The 12,272-nt window shown below is 49.6% G+C and overlaps 1 protein-coding gene across 2 annotated transcripts; it reads right to left on the bottom strand.

Annotated features, from left to right (window-relative positions):
• Window positions 1-2,103: 2,103 nt before the first annotated feature.
• Window positions 2,104-12,272, bottom strand: LOC109259344 (zinc finger protein 548-like). 2 transcript variants are annotated; one of them, XM_053906260.1, is made up of 5 exons: window positions 11,936-12,272; window positions 10,783-10,918; window positions 9,949-9,990; window positions 7,028-7,154; window positions 2,104-5,222 (listed from the first exon to the last, which is right to left on the bottom strand). In XM_053906260.1, exons 3-5 carry the CDS (start codon window positions 9,982-9,984, stop codon window positions 3,697-3,699), a joined length of 1,689 nt encoding a protein of 562 aa, XP_053762235.1. In that variant the 5' UTR covers window positions 9,985-9,990; window positions 10,783-10,918; window positions 11,936-12,272; the 3' UTR covers window positions 2,104-3,696. The 2 variants fall into 2 exon arrangements, with proteins under 2 accessions (XP_053762235.1, XP_019292450.2); XM_019436905.2 differs by lacking the exon at window positions 10,783-10,918.

Here is a 12,272-nt window from a genome sequence, read left to right as displayed (position 1 = left end):
GATTGGTGCATTTTGACATTCAAAGTAAGTCTTGATATAGTTGGATTCATAATCTGTCACATTGGTTATTGTTTTCTGTTTGTTGCCCTTGTACTTTGTTCCTATTTTTGCCTTCCACCCATTTTCTCCCTTTTGTAGTTAAAAAAAAAAAAAATGTTTATGTTTGGAGAGAGGGAGAGAAATAAAGAGCAAGCAGAGGAGGGGCAGAGGGAGGGAGACAGAGAACCCAGGCAGGCTCAGCACAGAGCCGGACTCAGGGCTTGAACTCACCACATCATGACTTGAGCTGAAATCAAGAGTGAGGTGCTTAACCAACTAAGGCACCCAGGTACCCCTCCCTTTTGTAGTTTTAATTGAGCATTTTATGCATTCCATTTTCTCTCCTTTCTTAACGGTTGTACTCGTTTACTTTGGGGGTTGCCCTAGAGCTTACAGTATACATCTACAGCTAATCTAAATCCACTTTCAGATAACACTACCATTTCACAGGGAGTGTGTGTGCCTCAATATAACAAAATATTACTAATTCCTGTCTCCTTCCTTGCATCGTGCCTGTTATTCATTTTAATATATTCACACACATATATACTCTAATACATTGTTGCTGTTTTTTGACAAATTGTAATCTGTTAGATAATTAATAATAAGACAATTCTTTTTTTTAATTTTTTAAAGTGTTATTTATTTTTGAGACAGAAACAGAGCATGAGCAGGGGAGGGGCAGAGAGAGAGACACACACACACAGAATCTGAAGCAGGCTCCAGGCTATGGGCTGTCAGCACAGAGCCCGATGCGGGGCTCGAACTCACGGACTGTGAGGTCGTGACCCGAGTTGAAGTGACGCCCAACCAACTGAGCCACCCAGGTGCCCCAAGACAATTCTTATTTTACCTTCACTTCTTCCTTTTCTGATGCTCTTCCTTTCGTTGTAGATCTCAGATTCTGAGCTATATACCATTTTCCTTCTCTCTAAAGAACTTTTAACATTTCTTTCAAGGCAGGTCTACTGGCAACAAACTCTCCATTTTCGCTTGAGAAATTCTTTATTTCTCCACTTTTGAAGGATAACTTCACGGGGTACAAAGTTCTAGATTTGTGGTTTTTTTCCTCTCTCAACACTTTAAATACTGCACTCCACTCTTACATGGTTTCTGAGAAATTGGATGTCGTTATCTTTGCTCCTCTAGAAATAAAGTGTTTCCTTTCTCTGACTTGTTTCAGAGTTGTTTTTTTTTTTTTTTTTCTCTATTATCTGTTGTTTGAAAATACTATTTCTGGGTGTAGTTTTTTCTTTTAGCATCTTTCCTGCTTGGTGTTCTCTTAGCTTCCTGGATCTGTACCTGGATGTCTAAATTTGGGTAAATTTGGGGGAAATTATCAGTCGCTATTGTTTCAAGCATTACTTCCATTCCTTTTGGTCTTTCTTTCCTTCTGGCATCGTCATTATGTACCTGTCACACTTTTTCAGTTGTTCCATAGTCGTGAGCTTTATGAAACAAAGTTTTCAATGTAAACATAAATTTATATATAATTACCTTAATTTTGGCATTCTTTTGTACATGGTGAGGTTTGAAAGATACAGAGTGGAGTCTTGAATCATTTCCCTCCCACGTATCACTCCCAAACTGTTCTCTTTCCGTTTCCTATTCTATAATGCTTGTTACCCTTTCTAAAGTTCAAGTTTCTCAATGAGCCACCTGGTTTGAAGATTACATGATGAAAAGATGACCTCAAGCAAGAAATCCTACCAGCAGACTGCCTTTGGACCTGAACTGCAACTCTTCCGTGGTCCCCAGCCTGTTGGCCTGCTCGGTAGATTTTCCACTTGCCGGGCCATCACAAATGCTTTAGCTAATTCTTTAAAACACATATACACTCCCAGCCCCCCACACCTCTCTCTACACACACACACCCTGATGCTTCTCTGGAGAGCCCAATACACCACAGAACTGAACACTTAAAAATGACAAGATAGTAAATTTTATGTGTACTTTACACAAAAACATTTTTAAAATGCTTTAGAAACGTTTATGATACAAAGATATAGCTTAAAGACACTACTAGAAAAAAAGAAGCCAAACAAGAATTTTCCAAGAAAGGTGTTTCAGATGGTTCAAGATTTTTTATTGATAATGAATTCATATGAAACTGAATTTAAATTTATTTTATCTAAACTTCATTTTCCATTCTAAACAACTCTTACGCTCAGTGATTATTAGCACCTTTGTTGTTTATGAACAGTGCAGCTCTAATACATAACACAGAGCCTTGCCGGTTATCCAGTGCCATGCTTGCACACACAACATGGACAATACTAAAAATACATATATGCGCTTAGTAAACACAGCTATACAAGAGTAAGCGTAGGATTCTATTTAAATAAAATTCTAGAAAATGCAAATGACAGTGCCCACCTGGGGACGGCAAGTTGCGTAGGACTGGGAGAGAGAGAGTACAAGGGGCCAATGGAAACTATATATAGGTGTTATGGATTATTCATTATCATGGCTCTGACAATGCTCCCATTGTGCATACTTATATGAAAATATATCGTACACCTTCAATAAATGCAGTTTAACGTATGTCAATGCCTCCATAAAGCTGTTAAGAAATAAAGATACCATATAAAATCTGGATCTCCTCTTCCTCCCGAAATATCACATCTGGCAAAGCTGTACTGACTCCATTGACACCCTTCCCAGTATCTTATTAACTCTGATTCTTTCTCAAAACAGAAGGAAATGCTGACAAATGAGGAAACTATGCTAAGCAAAATAAGCCAGTCACGAAAAGACAAATACCGTATGATTCCACTTACATGAGGTCTCCAGAGCAGTCAAATCCATAGAGACACAGTATAAAAACATAGCTGCCAGGTGTGGTGGGTGGCGGGTAGAAGCTTGTCTCGTGGGTCTAGTTTCAATTTTGCCAGATGAAAGGAATTCTGGAAATAGGTTGCACAAATGTGTGAAATTTTTAACACTACTAAGTGCACAGAGACAGGGTAAGCTGTGCTAGGTGTGCACAACACACATGTAAAATAAAGAACTATATTACAGTGGTTCCCAGGGATAAATGAGAGCCAGTATTTGGCTGAAGTCTTTCCTCCTTTGCAATGTTCTCTGGTGTGAACTTTTTGGGGCCAAGAGGTTGGACTTTTAGATGAACAAACACCCATATTTGTTGCACAGATAAGGTCTTCCTCCATTGTGAATTCTCTGAAGTGGGATGGGGCTGGAGTTGCACCTGAAGACCACACTGACTACACTCCAAGGTCTTCCCCAGTGACCTCTTGATGTCTAATGAATGGCGAACTGCACCAAAACAATTTCCCACGTTCACTACCCAGCAAAACCTTAGATTGTGAGTAACTTGTTCTGCAACTATTGCTCAAGACGAGCAAATATTTCTCATGAATGTTAACTTGATAAATGAGCTGTGTCTCGCAATACAAGTAGTAAGTGACGCCGAACATCCCATGATCACAACTGGGCCAGTGGTTCTTGAAATTCGCTTTGATAGATGGGTGCTCCAGGTTGCAAGCATGTTTCTGGAAGGAATTATACTCTCAAACCAAGGTTTTACTGTACTTCTAAGGTGCTTCTCCAGGGTAACGAGTTTAAAGTGGTACCTAAAAGATTCACCATATTCTCTGCATTTACATTTACAAGTTGCTTTACGAGTGTAATTCTCCGCTAATGGGTTGGAGTTGTATCTAAAGCCTTCTCCACATTTATGGTGCTCATAGATCTGTCTTCATTGTGGATTTTCTGGTGATGAACGAGGTGGGACTTTCTAATGAAGGCCTTCTGACATTTGCCACACTCATACGGCCTTTCTCCAGTGTGGATTTTCTGATGCTCAACAAGTATATGCTTGTGGCTAAAGGCTTTCCCGCATTCGCTGCACTCATAAGGCCTCTCTCCAGTGTGATTCCTCCAGTGTTTAATAAGGTTGGAGTTGTACCGAAATAACTTCCCACACACGCTGCACTCATAAGGCCTTTCTCCAGTGTGAACCCTCTTATGTCTAATGAGTCTGCAGTGGTACCTAAAGGATTTCCCACACTCGCTGCACTCATAAGGCCTTTCTCCAGTGTGATTTTGCCAATGTTTCATGAGTTTGGACTTGTACCTAAAGAATTCCCCACACAAGCTGCACTCATAAGGCCTTTCTCCAGTGTGAACTCTTTGATGTCTAATGAGCGTAGAGGTGTACCTAAAGAATTTCCCACATTCCCTGCACTCATAAGGCCTTTCTCCAGTGTGAACCCTCTGATGTTTGATGAGTGTGGAATTGTACCTAAAGAACTTGCCACATTCATTGCACTCATAAGGCTTTTCTGCAGTGTGAACTCTCTGATGCCTAATGAACGTGGAGCTGTACCTGAAAAATTTCCCACATTCGCTGCATTCATAAGGCCTTTCTCCAGTATGAACCCTCTCATGTCGTATGAGTCTATAGTTGTACCTAAAGAATTTCCCACATTCTCTACATTCATAAGGCCTTTCTCCATTGTGAAGTTTCTGATGTTTCATGAAGTTGGCATTGTACTTAAAGAATTCCCCACATTTGCTGCATTCATAAGGGCTTAATCCAGTGTGAACTCTCTGGTGACTAACGAGTGTGGAGTTGTACCGAAAGAATTTCCCACATTCACTGCACTTAAAAGGCCTTTCTCCAGTGTGGATTTTCTGGTGCTGAACAAGGTGGAACTTTCTAGTGAAGGCCATCCCACATTTGCTGCACTCGTAAGGTCTTACTCCAGCGTGGATTTTCTGGTGCTCACCAAGTACCTGTTTTTGCCTGAAGGCCTTCCCACACTGAATGCGCTTGTAATCACTCTGTCCGCTTTCAAAGGCCTCCCCGCACTCGGGGTCCCTGTGTGGTTTCAATGCACTGCGAGGGGTCAGGTGCTGGGGCAGGCCTGTGCCGGCCGGAAAGTCCTTTCCGTCTTTGCAGCACGTGCAGCTACTCTCTGCCACGTGAACACTGTCGTTCGTTGCAGAGGAAGGCCTCCCCTCCTCCCTTCTAGAAAACTGGTCTTCAATCCATTCCTTTTGGTTTGCCTCACAAATATATAGTTCCTGATCAGAGTACATTCCATCCTGCTCAGCCGAGGGCAACATGTCTTTCTCACACTGGGCCTCCTGGACGGAAGAGTCTGGCTTTGGAGTCCTGACCGGTGATGCCTCCTCGTCCTGTGCTCCATGCCAACAACCTGTAAGCAGAGAAATGCTGGTCAATCGCAGGCCGACTTTGGGATAAGACAGCCTCATCGGGAATTCGTGTCGGACACAACCACGAATGAAGCCATGGGACTGCTCATGGGCCAAGGGGCCTCGAGACGGTGAGAGGAAGGCCCGCTGTGCAGAGCTCAGCCTGGCCAGCGCCCACGATGGGACAGCCCTGACTCTGGGGAAGGACACAAGGGAGGGGGGCTGTCTCAGTCCATGTGGGCTACTATGACAAAACACCACAGACTGGGTGGCTTATTATAAACAATAGTGATTTATTTCTCACAGTTCTGGAGGCTGGATCAGGGTGCCGGCATGGTGGGGTGAGGGTCCTCTTCCGGGCTGCCAACTTCTCACTGTGTCCTCACATAGCTCAAGGGGCTGAGGGGTCGGTGGGGTCTCTTCTACAAGGGCACTAACTCCACCCATGAGAGCTCTGCCCTCACGACCGGGGCGCCATCTCCTAACACCACCACGCTGGGCACGAGATTTGCAACACAGGAATCAGTGGTGGGGGGTGAGAGCACAAACACTTAAAACACAGCAGGTGGTGTGTAGGGAGGGGAGGCAGGGATTCAGGTCACTCCTGGGCAAAGGGCTATGTCTGCTGGTGACTGGTGAGCACTGTGTAGGAAACGGTAGACAGACTAGAAATACCTACCTAACCACAACAGAGACACTGTAATTCAAAACTATTTAAGGATACACACAGACCTCACAATATCCTACGTACAGTAGGATGTTGGAGAGCCTGTGAAGGCAGTGATGAGACAGAATTAGAGGTGAAGGCTAACAGGTGTTGGATTGTGGCAGAAAGGGGATCAGAATTCAGAGTAGAAGTGAAAATGGGAAAGAAAAGGTAGAAATGAGGTCTGGTGGGGCGCCTGGTTGGCTCAGTTGGCTAAGTGTTCAACTTCAGTTCAGTTCATGATTTTGCACTTCATGGGTTTGAGCCAGTGTCGGGCTCTGTGCTGACAGCTCAGAGCCTGGACCCTGCTTCGGATTCTGTGTCTCCCCCTCTCCCTGCCCTGCTCGCACTCTGTTTCTCTCTCTCTCAAAAATAAATAAAAGTTAAAAAAAAAAGAAAAGAAAAGAAATGAAGTCTGGCCTGTCCTGACACCAAACGATGGTGGACAAAGGACAGATTGCCAGCTCTGACACACATCTTTCCCCAGCCCCATGGCACCAGGGCCACGTGCTTTTGAGTGCCTCTTGCCACTGATGTAGTAATGCCGGCCTATTAGGTACCCAGGGTCCTCCCCATGGCTCAAGGTGAGCACTGATGTGGCACCTGATACAGGCCAGTCCTCAGTGAAAGAAAGGAAAAGGAATGGCCAGCACACGACCAGAGCAACTCAACACAGGACATCTGACATCTTAAAATTCCAAGAACTTCACAGGACACACTGTAGAAACAACCCAGTGTGCCCTCAAATTAGTAACTAGGTTGGTGCCTGCCATTCCTGGCACAGGCAGGAGGACCCAAGAAATGTCAGCAGGAGGAAGGGGGAAAGCCTGGGGCACCACGGTTCCAAGCATCTAGACTAAGTGACCACATCAGGGACAAGCCAGGTCTGAGGGATCTCTCAGACAAACGTGAACATCTCTGACTTCTGAGCCCTGGGACCTGCTGGGGAGGAGCGGGTGCAGGGCACACAGCCCAGTCCTGCCAGGAGACCAGGAGAGGAAGAAGGACCCTTGGTCTTGTGGGAAGGACAGAGCTACCCCTGGGGAAAAGGGGCAGAACAGAGCCCAGCCCAAGACGCGGGGCTCAGTGTGAGGGCCTTACCTAGGGAGGACAGAAGCGCCAAGTTCTCCATCATCACAGCACGGTACAGGAGTCTCTGAGCTCCATCAAGGAGGCCCCACTCTTCCTGGGAGAAGTGTATGGCCACATCCTCAAAGACCACGCGGCTCTGCCAGAAGTGGATCGGTTTGGCTCATGAACAGCTTCTTAGGTTGACTGTGTCCTGAGAATTCTGCATTTATCTATTGGCCATCCACTAACTACAGGGCTAAACTGACGGTCAAATCTGTTTGCATCTCCTCTGATACCCAGAGCCCACACTCTGAGCCACCTCCTTCACTGACTCACACAAGTCAACACCACCCCCGCCCCCCGCCCTAAATCAACCAGGGCCAGGTACCGGACAACCAGGGCCATCTCTTCTACCCCAGATACACTAAAATTATACAGAATAGCCATCCCTGGGGCGCCTGGGTGGCGCAGTCGGTTAAGCGTCCGACTTCAGCCGGGTCACGATCTCGCGGTCCGTGAGTTCGAGCCCCGCGTCAGGCTCTGGGCTGATGGCTCGGAGCCTGGAGCCTGTTTCCGATTCTGTGTCTCCCTCTCTCTCTGACCCTCCCCCGTTCATGCTCTGTCTCTCTCTGTCCCAAAAAAAAAAAAAAACCAAAAACAAAAAAAACAAAACAAACAAAAAAAAACCGTTGAAATAAAAAAGAAAATTTTAAAAAAAGAATAGCCATCCCTAAGCTGTTTGCCCTACCCTTCCTGCATTTCTCCCACAAAGTCAAATAAACTCTGCTAAAATGATTCCCTTTGCTGGTGGTTATGCCTCCTAACCAAATCTGATGCTCCCGTGTGGCCCTGTGTTACAGCCTCCTCGACAAATAGAATAAAAAACCTTTCAGCGTCATCGGTCTCCACGTCATCGCTCGCCCGCTTCCGTGAACTGAAATCCTGTGAGTGCCATGCCTGATATACTTCTCTTCCCTGGACCTTCGGTCCTCCCCGCACACAGCCATCCCTGCTCACCCTCCTCCCCGACTTCCCAACGTCGAAGACTCACCAACTGCTGGCGGCACTGGCGCCTGCTCTCGTCACCACTGATCGCTGTGTTCAGAGCACGGCATGAAGGGAGGAAGACCCCACGTAGCCTGTGGGCTCAGCGATGTGGGCCTCTCCCCATCTCCCGCTGGCCAGTTTCCCTGGGGTTCCCCGGGTCTGACTCCCCAGTGAACTCGGACTCGTCCCTTTCCCTTAAGCACCTGGAGCTATCCACACTCCTCTTCACCTGCATATCGCTCCTGGGATTCCTCTCCCTCCCGACGCTGACCCCTCCACAGACACCCCCCAGACACCCCGGGCCCACGCTGGCATTTCCTTCACTTCCCCAGAGGCCATTCTGCACATGGAACCCAGGCAGTGCATGGAGATGCATCCAGGATCCAATTCAGGCCCAGTTCTGCCCCTGAACACAGGGAGTCCCCAGGTCCCCCAGCGCCAGGCCAGCCTCCAGCCTTGCTTTAAAGGTCCCCCTGCCAGGCCCTGCTTCTTGCTTCATCCTCAGCCACCCTGCCCACGTGAGGACCTCACATACCTTCAGCCCCTACACCTTCTCTATTCCACCCACCGCCCCGTAACCAACTGTCCCGTAAGCAGTCAGAACCTCCCCGTCTCCTTTGAAGGCCAGGGACACTCATGTCGCACCCACACACCCACCCACGTTAGGTCTGGCAGCTCTTCAAACTGATCCACCGCCCCCTTAACATCTAGCTCATGTGCACGCCGGTCTCAGAAGACTTTCTCGCTCCCACCCCACCATCTCTCCCTCTCTGTTCTGTCTCTGTCTCTCACACACACTCACACACAGACACTCGGATTCCTCAGCTTTAGGGGGCCTGGAACCCCACCCAGGTGCCCAATCAAGGAACCCCGTACTCAGGCCACACCCTTTGTCCCATCCCTGCTCCCCTAATGGCATCGCCCCCACGACCTAGCGATGCTACCTCCCGGAGCTGGTCCACAGCTCCTCCGAGCCCACACCCAGCCCCCACACTGCGGCTGCCTCCAACCTGAATCTACCCCCGGAGCTCCAGACCTCCGTGTCAAAGTGCCCACGTGACCCCTCCCCTTGGGGCCCCTGGAATATCTGAGACTAGAGAAAAATGGAGTCTTCACATTCCACCTGGAAAGTCCTCATACAGCTGACTTCCTCCATTTTAGTTGAAGCACCCATCCTTGGAAACAAGGCCAAAAACCCGGGGCACCCCAACCCTTCCCTCTATCCCACCTCCTCATCTCCCCGAGTCTCTCCGTCACAAAATATGAGCAGCCCTGATTCAAAATACACCCAGAAACCAGCGACTCCTCTATTTCCACAGCCACCAGTCCCATGTAGCCATAACACTCACCCGCACTGTCGCCCGGGCCTCCCTACCTGCACCCACACCCCCTCCCCCCTGTGTTTTCCACTCCGCAAAGGGAGCCTGTTAAAATTGGGGTCACACCACCTTCCTCTTCTGTTTTAAACCTTCCCTGCTTCCCACCAACCTCAGATTGGAGACCCCAAACCCCAGCTGTCACTGAAGGTCTGGTACCCGTGCACCCCTACCTACCCCCAACCTGGCTTCCCATTCTTACCAGGTATGAGAGACCTGTAGTTTCCCCAACATCCCAGCTAAGTCGCACCTACAGGCATGTGAACATTCTGAATCCTGCAGCCAGGATTCCCTGCCACGTCTTACCACATCACTTGTTAGAAACGGGAACTCCTCCACATACAATCTAATACCAAATGTAGGATCCCGGGCCTGAGGGAAGCACATGGTCCTCAGGCTCAAGAGAGCGAGGACAGGAGAAGGCTCCTGTGACAGGACACTGCCACTCCCTGGGGGCATATACACAGCATGCCAAAACTACCTGGGTGACAATCGGGATGGCTGAAAGGTGCAACACCCTCCACTCACCTGCACGGGGTCCATAAGCATTTCTGCCACCGCCATGGGACCCTATGGGAAGGAGACAGGAGACCATGAAAAATGGGTAACCATGGAAGGATCTTATAAACTGAGCTGGACCACCAGCTGTGCCCTGCCCTGGAGCAAAGTGATCTCAGCCTCATGGTCTAAGTTCAGCTCCTCAAAACAGGTTGCCTCTTATGGATGGGGTAACTGAACATCCATGGGAAACCCTGAGCATCCCTGAGCCTAAGGGGGAAAAGAGCTTATGGGGATAAGAATGCTTTCGACCTCATTGGGTTCATATTGGTACCGAAACGTCAGGAGTACATACTATGTAACAGATCTTACTGTCCATAGAATCCAGTTTTGTGGATTTTCAGGGCAAATGAAGTGCTAGGATTTTGAAATTTAAGGTCTTTATGTTTACTGCTTTTTATGATTTCAGGAAATGTACATCAAACTTTATACTGTAAACAGATTAAAATTAATCTCAAATAAATTACGAAGTGTTTGCATAAGTTTAACTTGTTGAATAGGTTCATTTCTAATTATCTACCCATGTATACATATTTAGAAGAATTTTTTTAATGTTTTGTTTAGAGACAGAGAGAGAGAGAGAGTGAGCAGGGGAGGGGAGGAGAGAGAGCGAGACACAATCCAAAGCAGGCTGCAGGGTCCGAGCTGTCAGTACAGAGCCGGACACGGGCTAGAACTTACAAACCGCGAGATCATGACGTGAGCCGAAGTTGGATGCTTAACCGACTGAGCCACCCAAGTGCCCCATACATATTTAGAATATTAATTAGTGCTTAAGTCAACAAATTTTTTATACATTCTTACGTTGGCCAGTTGTAGGAAAAGGTTGGGTACGCAGACAAGCCGCTGGTCCACACAGCGACAAGAACTGCTGCTACTTAATCCTCAGAAGGGGGCTTGTTGGAGGCCCTGGACCGGACAGCGGCTCATCCCACTGGCCCTGAGGGGTAGGGCTGACAAGCATGCCCTGTGTGGGACCCCGCCACTCCATCAGCCTGGAGGACATTTCCCTTGCTCCACAGAGAGTAGTCCTGAGGGTCGGCTGAACCCACAGGTGTAGAGTCTACACCGGTACACACACTGCTCCACCGAAGGGCAGTTCCTCACCCCACCAAGGCCTCCCTTCCTAGAGATGCAGAAGGATCTCTCCTACAGCAAATCTCTTTTCCGGAGGAAGCATCAGGGATGCCAACGCCTGCTTCCCATGCCCTACCCGCCAACTCTCAGCCCTCAACTTCCTCATCATCTGAAATCATCTTAAGACTCCCTCCTTGGTCGGGTCCTCAGGCCAGGCTCTGGAGCAGTGCACACCCTCCACACCTTGGACAGCTCCAGCCCAGCTCCCTTCCCCGTCCTCCAGACCCTCACTTCTACGGACCCACGTCACGTCTCCACCCTCAGATATCTCAGCATCAACATGTCCAAACCGAACTCAAGATCTCCCCGAAACCTGCCCGCTGGGCTCGCTTCCCCACCTCCGTTCTCTCAGATGTGCAGGCAAGGAAGCCCTGACCTGGTCCTTCACTCCCCACTTGTGCTCACAGCTACAGGCGACGCAGCAGGAAACCCCGTCGGCTCTGTTGCCCGAGTCTGCAGAATCTCCTCGCATCTCCCTCCACGGCCACCGCCCTGGCCCAACCTCCACCATGACTGCCCGGGGTGGTTCCTCAGCAGCCTCCCCGTCCTGCTCTCCCCTAGCCTAACCGATCTCTGGGCGCGCACCTCCCACCCCCGCCCTGGACCCCCGACCCCGGAAGATCCCAGCCGCGCACGCCGCCCCTGCAGGCGACACTCCGCCCCGACCCCTGGGCCCCGACTCAGGAGCCCCTGCGGGACCGGGACCCCGAACCAGGACGCCCTCCGCTCCCGCCCCGGGGGCCTGACTGCGGGGAGCCGAGCGGGCGGGGAGAGGAGGGGCGGGGCGGGCGGCCGAGGGCCCGGGGGTCGCAGCACCCACCTGCGCCGGCTTCACCGGCGCGGCTTCGGCCTCCGACCAGTGGGAAGAGCGGGGCGGGACGCGGCGGGCGACCGGGCGGGGGCGAGGGCGCCTCGCAGCCGCCTCAGCGATGAGGACAGCGACTCTCTCCGCGCCCTCCCACTCCGTCACCTCTGCGCCAACCAAGCACCTGAGAAGCCCTGAACCCGTGAAACCGAGAGCAACTAAAACGACACCGAGTGGACGCCGGAAGTCTCGCCCCCCACCCAGTGCGCACGCATGCCAACGTCACCCTCTCGTGTCTTCATTGGCTCAGCCGCCGCCGACGCGCACCGCAGACTTATGGGTGATGTGGTTA

Source organism: Panthera pardus, unplaced genomic scaffold (assembly GCF_024362965.1).
Source record: "Panthera pardus isolate Hobbes unplaced genomic scaffold, ASM2436296v1 HiC_scaffold_18, whole genome shotgun sequence".
Classification (NCBI taxonomy): Eukaryota; Metazoa; Chordata; class Mammalia; order Carnivora; family Felidae; genus Panthera; species Panthera pardus.
This window is presented reverse-complemented; position numbering and strand designations above follow the sequence as displayed.